This window comes from Oryx dammah, unplaced genomic scaffold (assembly GCF_014754425.2).
Source record: "Oryx dammah isolate SB20612 unplaced genomic scaffold, SCBI_Odam_1.1 HiC_scaffold_17, whole genome shotgun sequence".
Lineage (NCBI taxonomy): Eukaryota > Metazoa > Chordata > Mammalia > Artiodactyla > Bovidae > Oryx > Oryx dammah.
In genome coordinates, this window is record NW_024070201.1 from 37,123,813 (window position 1) to 37,136,757 (window position 12,945).

Here is a 12,945-nt window from a genome sequence, read left to right on the forward strand (position 1 = left end):
TTTTTTATTCTTTTTTTTTTAATATTCATTTATTTGGCTGTGCCAAATCTTGGTTGCATCATACAGAATCTTTCCTTAAGGTGCATTGACTCTCTAGATGCAGCATTCAGGCATAGTTGCACAGCATATGGAATCTTAGTTCCCTTGATCAGGGATCAAACCTGCCTCCCCCGTGTTACAAGGTAGATTTTTAAACTCTGGAACCACTAAGGAAGTCCCTAGGTGTAGCCTTTTTAATTTGAAGATAATGAGAGGCATCTTTTTCTGTACTCCACCTACCAAAGACAGCAAGTCAGGACCTCAGACCTTCCAGGAGGGCTTAGAGTAGTAGTTCAAAGAGAGAGATCCAGAAACATGTTGGGCAGATAGGAGGGTGGAGATGCTGCATAACTGGGTGTTATACAGCATGCTTATTCTTGAGAGTGAGTGCAGGCTTCATAGATGTGGGTCATAATCATCCAGGTATATGCATGTTCAGGGTGCAACTGAGAGTGAATGCCACATGGATCCCTCTGTGTGCCAGTGTAATTTTGCCAGTGCCTGTGGTTTAGGAGTAGGCACGTGTTTGGAGACAATATTGAGTTCATGTGTGTGGAAAAGTATGACTCCAAACATGAAGATTAGGTTCCACAGTAAGTCTTCAACACCATCAAGACTGCAGCCGGCACAAAACTGTTCCTTTTTGTATATTCCATCATGTAAAAAAAAAAAAAAGTTCACAAATTTTTGAAAGTGAAATCATGCTTTGATATGAAAGAAGATATCATAAGAGAAGCTAGCAAATATTTATAGATGAATGAAAATGAAGAATACAACATACTAAAAGAGGAAATTATAGCCTCAAATGCTTAATTAAAAAACAAGAAAGATCTCAAATCAACATGCTAACTTAACAACCTAAGAAACTAAAAAGCAAAGTATAAATTAAATGCAAAGACATCAGAAAAAAGGAAGTAATAAAGATTGTAAGGGCAAAGGTTACTTACTCAGTTGAGTCCAACTCTGTGACTCCATGGGCTGTAGAACACCAAGCTCCTCTGGCCATGGGATTCTCCAGGCAAGAATACTAGAGTTGGTTGCCATTCCCTTCTCCAGGGAATCTTCCCAACCCAGGGTATCCCACTTTGCAGGCAGATTCTTTATCAGAGCCACGAGAGAGCAGGGTAAATGAAATAGAGGGAGAAAAAACAGTAGAGAAAAATCAAAGAATCCATAACTGGTTCTTCAAAAACATTAACAAAACTGACAATGTTTAACCTAGTAGACTAATTAAAAAAGAGAAGACTCATATTACTTCATCAGAAATGATAGGGGGACATTACTACCAATTCGATACAAATTTAAAAAAATAAAATAGTATTGTGAAAAACCACATGCCAAAAAATTGGATAACCTAGGTGAAATGGACAAATTCCTAGCAACATAAAACCTACCAAAATTAAATCAAGAAGAAATAGAAAACCCAAGGGAACTCTCTAGCAGTCCAGTGGTTCAGACTCCACAAAGCAAAGACTACTTTTGCTTTGAAGGGCATGAGTGGGGGAATTAAGACCCTGCAAGTCATGCCTCGGGCTTCCCAGGTGGTGCTGAAAAGTTAAGTGTAAGTGTTAGTTGCTCAGTCATGTCTGACTGTGAGACCACATGCACCACAGCCTGCCAGGCTCCTCTGTCCATGGAATTTCCCAGGCAAGAATACTGGAATGAGTTGCCATTCCTTTCTCCAGGGAATCTTCATGACCCAGGGATTAATCCTGGGTCTCCAGCATGCCAGGCCAATTCTTTATGTCTGACCACAGGTGGCACTAATGGTAAAGAATATGCCTGCCAGTGCAGGAGACACAAGAGAGGCAGCTTCAATCCCTGGGTCAGGAGGATCCCCTGGAGTAGGAAATAACAGTTCAGTTCAGTCGCTCAGTCATGTCTGATTCTTTGTGACCCATGGACTGCAGCACACCAGCCTTCCCTGTCTATCACCAACTCCCAGAGCTTACTCAAACTCATGTCCATTGAGTCGGTGATGCCTGCGTATCTGAGGTTATTGGTATTTCTCCTGACAATTTTGATTCCAGCTTGTGCTCATCCAGCCCAGCATTTCGCATAATATATTCTGCATATAAGTTAAATAGGCAACAGTTGGAACTGGACATGGGATGACAGACTGGTTCCAAATTGGGAAAAGAGTACGTCAAGGCTGTATATTGTCACCTGCTTATTTAACTTATATGCAGGGAATAATAACCCACTCCAGTATTCTTGCTTGAAATTTTCCATGAGCAGAGTAGCTTGACAGGCTATATAGTCCATGGGACCACAGAGAGTCAGACACAACTGGGCAACTATGCACACACACATACACAAGCCACACCACATGGAAAAACAAGCAAAAAAAGAAAAGAAAAGAAAAAAATCCAAAATACCTATAATTAGCACAGATTAAATCAGTAATCAAAAACCCTTCAGCAGTGAACTCCCTAGCAGTCCACTAGTTGGGATTCCACACTGTCATTGCCAAGATCCCAGTTTAATCCTTGGTGTGTTTTTCAGTCACCTCAGTCGCGTCCAACTCTTTGCGACCCCATGGACTGCAGCATCCCAAGCCTCCACGTCCTTCACTATCACCCAGAGCTTGCTCAAACTCATGTCCATTGCATCAGTGATGCCATCCAACCATCTCATCCTCTACACCCTCTTCTCCTCCCACCTTCAATCTTTCCCAGCATCAGGATCTTTTCCAGTGAATCCACTCTTACCTGTAACCGGCAGAGCCCACTTACATGCCACACAGTATCTGCATTGCTGCGGTCTCCAATTTGGTCTTGAGCCCCTAAACCCCAAAATTGTCTCATCCCCTGATTTCTTCTTCTAGACTTCAGGATGCGGTCCGCCCTCCCGAACCCTTCGCTTGTACATTTGCCTTTCCCGGCTCTGTACCTCATTGCGCTTGCGCACTTCCCACTAGTTACTCCGATCTCCGCGTCCCTCGCCTCCCGGTCTGAAGAGACCCGATATCAGATACCCAGTTTCCCCGCCCCAAGATTTTATTCCCTTGAATTGATGCCACCCCTGGGCTTAAGAAGCAGAAAATTGGGATAAGAGCATATTCGAGGTTCAGGTCCTGAGCCGTGAGACCACGAACCTGCAAGGGGAAGAGATGTGCCGCGAGGCAGGCGTGTCGAATGGAACACTGAGGTTTCTTGACACTGAGGTCTGGGTGTGAACCTGTCACTCGGTCACTCATGTCTCGTTTCAGCTAGAATCATTTCTCCTGGGATCTGTGCCCCACCCCCAACTCCCCCGCTCTGCAATGCCGCTGCAGTTCTTGCCGCACTGGAGGGTCTCTACAGGCTGTGTGGATCGTGTGCTGTGCGCTCAGACCCAGCGATCCTGTGTTCAGGAGAAGCTTCTTTCTCTGCGTTCTACCTGCTGAGGACAAGTTAGGACCTCGGACCTTCCTGGAAGGCTTAGAGCAGTCGCTCCAACAGAGAGATCCAGAAACCTGTTGGCCAGTGTGTAGGAGGGTCGAGGTGCTGGGCAATTGGGTTTTACAGAGCACGTTTATTCCAGAGAGTCATGGACACAGGACGTAATTCTGCTCCTATGTGCTGCGCGCTTGCTGCCGGACTCTGAACATCACCTGGATGCCCCGGTGCACCAGGGTCATTTTGTGAGTGCCTGTGGTTAGGTAGCGCGCACATGTTTGGAGTCAGTACTGAGTTTGTGAGTGTGTAAGAGTAGACAGAAGCCAGCACGGGATTACACTCCCGCAGGACTCTTCAGCACCATCAAGCTTGGCGGGCTTCCTAGCAGAGGACTGAATTGCAGTAGATGATGGTGCAGGGCTACCATCACAGGTCACTGGAACATACTGGTAAACCGCAGCGGGCAGCTGGGCAAATGGTTGGGGAAGGAGAGTGAGCATTAGGTGATGAATGGTGGAGGAGGCGTGGGGCTAGAGGTCCGCTTGGAAGCTGGAAGGCATCTAAGCCTTGCACTTCCCTGCTCAGGCTCAGCGGGGCATCCAGCCCCTCCTTACCCAATGAAGGACCACCCAGCATGACTCCAGGTAGCTGCGGAGGGTGTTGATTGGGAAAGCGTATCGTGATCCCACGGAATCTTCTATGAACTTCCGTGGTAAGCTCTTCTAGATCCCTAACTGGGTGGAGAACAGGTACATGGTTAGTAATGATAGCATTCCTTCAAGCTTGGAATATGATTCCCATTTCAGAGATAAGTATGTTGAGACTTTACTAGTTTCTAGCCTGCGATCTTATTACCTGGCAAAGTTACAGCCGGAACAGAGCTGAAATCTGTCAATGTTCCTGGACTTCCATGGCTTTATCTCCACATGCCCTGCTCTCCTATGCGTGCTTCCTGCTGCCTGAATCCAACTCCCTGCTTGGGCACAGAATCTTCGACTCTGCTGCGCATAACCCTGAAGCGCTCTTGGACAGGGGTCTATGGTCAGATCAAGGGGATTCAGGGTTCCCTGTAATGCTGGATTCTACTCTACAGGACTAGGAATGGAGTGGGATGCGTGCCTGTTCAAAACCCTTGAAACTGAACAGGTAAAATTAACTGTGACATCAAATTGTCCTCAAATTCCAACTTACTTACTTTTCCTGTGTTTTTCATTTGTCTTCACCAACCCCACTCTGTGTCCCCTTCCCACCCCCGCCATCAATGACCTCAATGCAAATACAAGTGGGGTGGTACTTCTGGATGATCCATGTTCTGGACGCAAGTGGTGACATAATCCTTCTGGGGCTCACATCCTTCCCCTCATTGGTTGCCCGGAGCTCCTGGAACCCCCCTAGACCCAGAGCAGCGGAAATAAAAGCAGCTGCTCGCGCTGGGAGGATTCAGAGGCATTCAAGTGTCTCTGCCACTTCTGCCAGAGTGCCATCGCCTGCCGCCAAAGCTACTGCTGCTGCTCCTTCCTCTGCTCCCAGTCACCTGGTACCGGCTGTCAGGTAAGCCTGGAGATTCCTGCTTAGCTGGGATTCTGTTTCTCTCCCCTTCTTTCCCTCTCTCTCTCCAGTACTTTTTCTTAGCGGATCTCTTCTTGTCTCAATGGTTCTGTCCACTCCTGTCCAGGTCTCTTCGACACACTGCGTTACTCTGCAAGGCTCCTTCCACAGGTAACCCTGAATGGTCTCAGTTTGCAAACTCCCTTCTTCACTCTCCTCATGCCCAGGCTGGCTTCAGTCTCTTTCTCGCGGCTCAAGTACTTAGATCAGTCTGGGATGCTGAAGCTCCCCAGGGCACTGCAGGCTGATCCTGATGCAGGAATACCTTTATGAAGCCAGTGCTGTCATGGGTCACATCTCGTGTCTCGTGGACCAAGGGAAATGGGTTTCAAATCCAGGACAGTGCAGGCAGGTGGGAAACAGGGACAGGTAGCTGTTAAACAGAAGCCCTCATTTGTGGGTTCTGGGAATTTTTTTTGCCAGTTTAAGTCCTGGGTCCTAATTTGAGACTTCCAGATTGATTCTTACTGGTCATATTTATCAATGTGAACAGCTGAGCATTGGAATTTGGTCCTTCAGTTTCTTGTGGATTCCAACAGCAGAAATGTGTCCTTGGGAACTTCCTTCCAGTCCCACACCAGCAGGACAGCTCTGGGTTGTACAAGCGGGAAACTGGTGGTCACAGGTACCCTCAGTCTGTCCTGAGTGTGTAAGGTGCTGGTAGGGACCTATAGACCAACATTTTTTCACCCAATTTCCTGCCAGTTTTCTTTGCTAAACCAAGCATTCTACAGGCTTACTGGATCATCTAGTGGTTCACTTAGCTATTGAGCATATGATGGTGAAAGGGAGTGAAATGACCAAACTGAAACCAGGACAACTGGGAGTTAAGAGGCATAGGCAGGAGCAGAGCCCAGGTCTGTGGGCTCACGGAATTTAGACCTGCTACAGGTGGTGACATTCTTTCCTTGCAGAGAGGTATCATGGGTTTCTCGAAGTTCCCCCTCTTCCTGGTCCTCAGCATCCTGATCATCCACCAGGCAGGCATGCTCCAGGCAGCACCATTCAGGTAAGACAGCCCTGCCTGGAGCCCTGTCACTTCCCACAGCCCCTGGAATTATACAATTCTATGTTCTCAGTTGTGCTGTGCTCTTATGAGGGGGTGGTAATGTATGAATGTAAACATGTAGATAAGTTTATCATAAATTTTTTATGAGATGAAGATGTATAGCACAGTTTATAGATAGACATATGATACATGATATTCCTTGCAAATTTCATATACTGTGAACCTCATAGCATTCTTTTGTTGATTTTTACCAGACATTTTTATCTTTAGGAAACCTAGTTACTAGTTTAACCATAATTTGCACAATGAATTGTATCCTAATTTGCTAATTGCTTTGCCAATAAATGTTATTAAATCTGATATATAAAATCTGATATATATTTTATCTAATTTCTCACCTTCATTCAAATTACATTAAAGTGAGACCATTTTCAGATTTAAATAATTAATAATGGCTATATTTTATACTAAGCTCATAAAACTCCTGAAAATCTAACCATCACCTTTCACAAGTCTATATGATCCACTTGGACCAAGCCACTTCTCTAGGTCACATCAGATCCTAAATCCTGGTGAAGCAGCAATTTTGGATGAACAATGGCCTACGCCCTGTCCCATTGAGAGCTGGTTTAGTCACATCTGCAAGGGAAGTCCCAGAATCCAAGAAACTTCATTGCTTATCCTAGAATGAGGATTTTCAGGGACTCAGAGCACCTGTTGCTCTTGTTTCTCCTCCCCAGGTCAGTCTGGAAAAATGGCTTTGTACCAGCTACACTCACTGAGGAGGAATCGTACTTCCTACTGGCCACAATGGTGAAATATTACGTGCAGATGAAGGCTAGTGAGCTGGAGTATGAGACTGAGGACTTCGGGTAAGTTTGGGTACCCCTCTCAGAACATGGCTCACCTTCTCCATTGGCATACCAGGAAGACATATGGTTAAGCATGACATTGAGGGACTTCCTTGGTGGTCTGTGCTTCTGATGCAGGGGGTGCCAGTTTGATCCCTGGCTGGGGAACTCACGAGTTGGCCACATGTTGATCTCATATGTTGGGAAAAAAAAAATTGAGATTGGGATAGTGCCATAAGTGTCTCTCTCATCTCATAAGCCTTGGGTGATTTTTAATTTACACAGAAAAGTCTGGCTGTTACAGATCTATGTTCCAAGACCAGTAACCCAGGCCCCTTTGTTTTATGATACCCCTGGAAATGTCTACAGGGAATGATTGTAGTATTTTCCCTAATGCTCTGGGATTTTCTACTGTGATGATCGTATTTAGCAGAAACATTTAAGGTTCACTGGTGCCTCTCAGAGCAGTAATTTTCCACTGATGGTCTCATGGGGCAGCACCTGCCCTCAACCTCTCACTGACAGATCTTTTCGTTTTTCTCCATCCTACAAATCAGCATCATTGCCCAGGAGAGAACCAGTGACACCGCCACCGGCATGACCCATAAGATGGCAGGCTTCCTGGGCAAATCTGGGAGCAAGATTAAGAGGAATATCATGTCCACCAATGTGGCTCCAAAGCCTTTGGCCGGCACCACAGGGATCTTCAGAACCCAGTAGTGAAATAACTCCAGAAAGAAGGTGACCAGCCAGCACTTCAAATGGCACAGCTGGTGGCTGGGTATTACAGACATGCATGCTACATTCTAACCCTCTTTTGGCCCGTATCTTAAAAAAATCCACAGCAGAGTTGCTGAGTCCAGTGTCTAGATACAGAACAGAGAGTCTCAATATCTGAAATCCTTCTAACTTGGGTTCATTTGTTTTCCAGTGTCTCCCGGTGATACTGAGATCATCTGCCGGGAAACATAGATCCTATTCATTTAAAACACTGTTCCAGACCTCCCCGGTGGTCCAGTAGTTAAGACTGCACACTTCCACGACAGGGGGCAAAGGTTCGGGCCCTGGTTGGGGAACTAAGATCCCACATGCTTAAGATCCCATACTGCAACATGCCATACCATGGTGCAGAAAAAGCAAGCATACAAACAAAAACTGCTCCTTGCAGTTATAATTGTGATTATTCTAGTTTTTGAGTTGGAAAGGCAAAGACCCGACCCTTTGAGAATATTTCCTACAATGTCGTCTGGATTCAGAGATAGCCTTGGGTTCAAATACTGTGTCCTCTACTATGTCACCATGGGCCAAACCCTCTATAAGCCTGTTTCCCCATTTAACTTGAAGGCAACAATACTAGCTACCTGTTAGCAGCTGAACTCTACTTCTTATAATTTGCAATGAAAGAAACTTGCAGAAAAAATAGCATGGAAGACCCGCATGTATGCATGCTTGTTGATATTGAAAATGATCTTTTCCTTGAAGTAAACTGAAGCTAAATGCAAAATAAACTCATTTGCCGTTATCTAGTGTGCATCTTTTTAATATTTGATTCTATGTTCAGTAAATATGATTCATGTCTCATCGGCTTATCTGGCAGAAAATTAGGGCCCTGTCAGCCAAGTTTGCCAAGAGGCATTACATCCATTATGAATTCAAACTAACTTAGTCTTCACAGACATATTTTGTCCTTAGAAGTATTTTGATTGTGAGATCTTTTAGTGATAACATATCCAACAATGTTTATTAAATGGCAACCAAACTCTCTCTTAGTTTAAAACAAACTTAGCCAAAATACACTACGTTTTCCCTGTGCTCTAAAGTTAGAATGTCCTTAAGATAACTTTAATATTCTTTAATGTGTCTGTGTATGCTCAGCTGTGTTTGACTCCTTGCAATCCCATGGACTGTAGCCTGCCAGGCTCCTCTGTCCATGGAATTCTCCAGGTAAGAATACTGGAGTGGGTTGCCATTTCCTATCCCAGGGGATCCTCCCAACCCAGGGATGGAACCTGTACCACTGAGGCACCTGGGAAGCCCAATCTTCTTTAATAAGCATGTTCAGTTTAACCTACTGTTTATTTTGCAGTTAAAATAAAAGTTAACTCTTTTTAGAAGCACAGTCTAAGAATATTTATCAAGATCTTTTGCAAAGCAAGAGTAAAAAGGCTTCAAATTAGGACTGAAGTGACTCTCTCAGCGAGGTTCACAGATTTAAAGAATGGACTTGTCGTGTTCTGTTTCCTTACTCTTCCTACTTGGCACTCAAAGTTCCATAGAAGCCCAGTTGCTTGAGAAGAATTTCAGTAAACTTTGCAGTCAACATGACTGTGGGGAAGACAAGTCCCTGGCTATGAGCTAGTCCTGTGCCCCAGACAGCAAATTCTGACCTCCACTGATTACATTTCCTGTGTTATACAGGCTAATAATACTATTTCTTTACACATCAGAAAACTCAACTATTTGTAATGATACATCTATTTGTGATTATTTGATTTATGTACACATTCCCCAATAGACTGTAAATACCATGAAAGTGAGGACCATGGCTAGTTTTGCTCACCATTACATCTCCAGCATTTAGTCTAGGAGGTGTTCAATAATTCTGTGATGAAAGAAGTCTAGAGCCCAGATTTTCAGTTCCCCTGGTGCTGCCTTGCATGACCTTGGACAGAGAATTACATTTCCACTGAGTCTCAGATACCATGTTTGGAAGAGGGTCTTCAGCAAGATGGTCACTAAATGTTTGTCCATGCACTTTAGACTTCTAATCTCTTTAAATATAAAGGAAGGAAGAGAAGTCGTCCAGATTAGAAAATGGTCCAGTAGGGTGCTGCAGGAGAGGCAGTGGCAGAGGGTGGTTGGCTGAGCATCCCTAGGAAGTGGCATAAATGACTCCTGAATGAAGTGTGACCTCTCTACAGCCTTTGGAAAAATTGTGAAAGGAAAGAAGTTTCTCACTGAAAACTACTTTTTTCCTTATCAGTTTCTTAAATCCTCACACCCACCACCATCAACATGACCATGCTGACAACTCCAACAGATCAGTGTCGTCTCACCTCCCATTCTGTCCTGACTCTAAAAAAAAAAAAAAGCTAAAATAAACACATTCACATATAAGCGCACTTTTAGGAACTTTGTTTTTTTAACACTTAACTCTCCTGCCATTGGGGTCTGCATTTTCCAACTTAAGCTGTTTGGGGTGGGGGAGGGATGTTTAACTCATACAAATTAAATAGTAAAGACTGAACTTCAGGCACGGTGGGAACTTTTTTTAGTGGTTTAAAGGAGGCTTTCATAAGCTTCCTCAAATCCCATGCAGAGGTGCCATACTTTACCAGCTTTACCTCACTGCCTGACTCCTAGGAGCATCAACGAAATCTGAGTGCACAAACCCATCCTACATAATACTTTGTTAACAAAATCATCACTTAGGTACCCTTCCAGTGCTGAGACTCTGGTGAGGTATGTGAAGTATTCACCATGGGAGCAAATTAAGGGGGCACCAAAAAGCTTAGTAATCAAGGTGATATTTTAATGTAACACCTTAAAATAAAAATGCAGAAAAAATTCATGATGAACAAGATACCAAGTTTTTAATGAGCCAACATCAATATTGATTTTTTTTTCTTTTTACCTTAGGCTTCAATACGGCTAGGCAATATGACTAGGCATTTGAACTCTTCCTCCCTTCCATTCTGATGAAACACAACTGTGAGTGTACATAATGAAACGTGCCAACAAGGCTCCTTGTGCAGATTGCATCACTGAAGGCTGGGGGAAGGGCTGTTGGGAGGGCACCCAGGGCTCAGACTATGGGAGCAGCCATCCAAGAACTGACAGGGAACCTTCAGAATGTGTCCTGGAGGGAGGTTTCCAAGTTCAAGAAAGATGCTTCCGCTGGAGCACAGACACTCTTTAAAACCATTACCTGTCTGCACATAGAAATAGCAGAGCCATGTACAGGGTTTTCACATTCTTCAGGCAGCCATTCAGCCCTGCATACCGAAGAAGGGATCTCTGCTGTGAAACAGTGAAATACTTCATTTCCTGTTCTACCAAACATCTCTGTCCTGATAAAGTCCAGAGACAAACATAATATTGGTTGTTTTCTCTCACTCTAGGAGCAAATGCAGGGAGGGGGGACAAAGAGAGGGCTTTCTCTTCGCTGAGTGCTGAGAGAACACAGTAAATGATGACAGGAAGGATCTGTGTTCTAAGACTTTAAGTGAGTCGTGACGACCTCCCACACAGTGTCCCCAAGGGGCAGTGGGGGTGGGGATGAGGCATCTCATCAGTGCTGTTAGTGAGTCAGGCTGCCGTCAAGGCTTCAGCTCTCCTCTGCTAACGTAGGCAGGGGGAAAATGCCAAACGAGAAATGCTCCTTACTTTACGTGAATGGGAGAATATTTGGGGAGTGAAAATTAATCCTTTTTGAAAATAAATGATGGAAGGGGGCCACTCTTGAACCAAGCACCATACTGCCTAACAGCTGTGGCCAGCCAGACAACGCAAGCGGGATGATGTCGGGGAAAGCAGGCAGGGCTGACCTCAGATATCCAGTAGGTGATATGACTCCATTCCTTGTGCCCCTGCATCACTGTGCTCTACCTGCAATGCCAATATCCTCCCTGGGCCATTTCCACAGACCTTTGGTTAGACACTGAGGACTAAGTTTAGAATGGTCACCTAACATATTATTTTTTTCCATTTTACTAGAAAGTTATTGATTAATAAGAATTTTAAGGAATCCCAAAAGGTAATATATTAGGCATTTGTAATAGGCAGTAGGTAGATATTCCGAGGCTGGAGATCCTATGAGACATACAGGACACTGGAGATGTCCATTTACCAGACAGTGAGCTCAAAACAGTCAAAAAGGAAAACTTAAGGCTAACGAACTACCTAGCTTCCCCTTCAGTGTTCTTGCATCAGAGATATAGAAACTGAGAGACTAGAAACACTATCAGAGGACAAGGCTTGCTTAGCAGATGGGGGCCTTTGCTCTTGGCATTCCTTCTTCGGAGTATTTTCCCTGTATCTCTTCCCCTGAGTGCCCCTCCATCCCTACCCCTCACCTCCAATATATCCACATCCTAATTCCCAGAACCGGAGTATGTTAGGTTTCACGTCATGGAGCAATAAAATGGAATTAAGGTTGATAAGGGCTTCCCTGGTGGCTTAGAAGGTAGAGTCTGCCTGCAGTGTGGGAGACCCAGGTTCGATCCGATCCCTGGGTTGATAAACATCTGTTCCTTGAGAAGCGGTGATTATCCTGGATTAATCAGGTCCTAAGTAGAAGAGGCAGGCAGAGAAGGGGGCAGAAGGGTCATTGAGCTCCAATGTGCAGCCTTTGAAGATGAAGGAAAGGGAACATGCCTTAAGAAATGTGCATATCCCCTAAAATTTGAAAAAGGCAAGGAAACTAATTCTTCCACAGAGCCTCTAGAAGGAATGCAGGCATACAAACACCTAGCTTTTGGCCTCTAAGACCCACTTTGGACTTCTGAGGACAAAAATCTGTAAGACAATAAATTTGTGGCTTTAAGGTACTCTAGTAATTTGTTACAGCAGCAGTAGGAAACTAACACATCTTATCATTTGATCTAAGTTCAAATGTCATCTTCTAAAAGAGACTACTTGACATCTCTCACCTGATAAAGGATTTTGCCATGCCAAGGCACTTTCTATAACACATTCTCATTTTGTCTGCTTATTATTATCTACAATTACTTTACTAATGTGTTTAGTACTCTTCCCTCTCACAAGAATGTAAGTTCTAGGAGGGTAGTGGTTTTCTTTTCACATATTATCTCCATTGCTTTGCATATTACTACATGGTAGACACTTAAAATAATATCTGCAGTATGAATAAGCCTTAAGCTAACAAGGATCATAACATTCCTGCTACTGCTCAGTCACAAAGGGCAGCTGTTACAACTGTCCCATGGCCAGTAGGTCCTGTGTTGCAAGGAACTCCCAATACAAAACAGGAATAGAAGCAGAAATACCAAACAGAATTTTCCAAATAGTTAATCAGTTGCTTAATTTTAGGTACCTG

The 12,945-nt window shown here is 44.3% G+C and overlaps 1 protein-coding gene across 1 annotated transcript; it reads left to right on the top strand.

Annotated features, from left to right (window-relative positions):
• Window positions 1-4,876: 4,876 nt before the first annotated feature.
• On the top strand, window positions 4,877-8,399 carry LOC120876422 (calcitonin receptor-stimulating peptide 2-like). The gene is made up of 4 exons (XM_040258307.1): window positions 4,877-4,970; window positions 5,942-6,036; window positions 6,777-6,908; window positions 7,445-8,399. The coding sequence occupies exons 2-4, from the start codon at window positions 5,951-5,953 to the stop codon at window positions 7,605-7,607; spliced, it is 381 nt and encodes a 126-aa protein (XP_040114241.1). The 5' UTR covers window positions 4,877-4,970; window positions 5,942-5,950; the 3' UTR covers window positions 7,608-8,399.
• The last annotated feature ends 4,546 nt before the right edge of the window (window positions 8,400-12,945 follow it).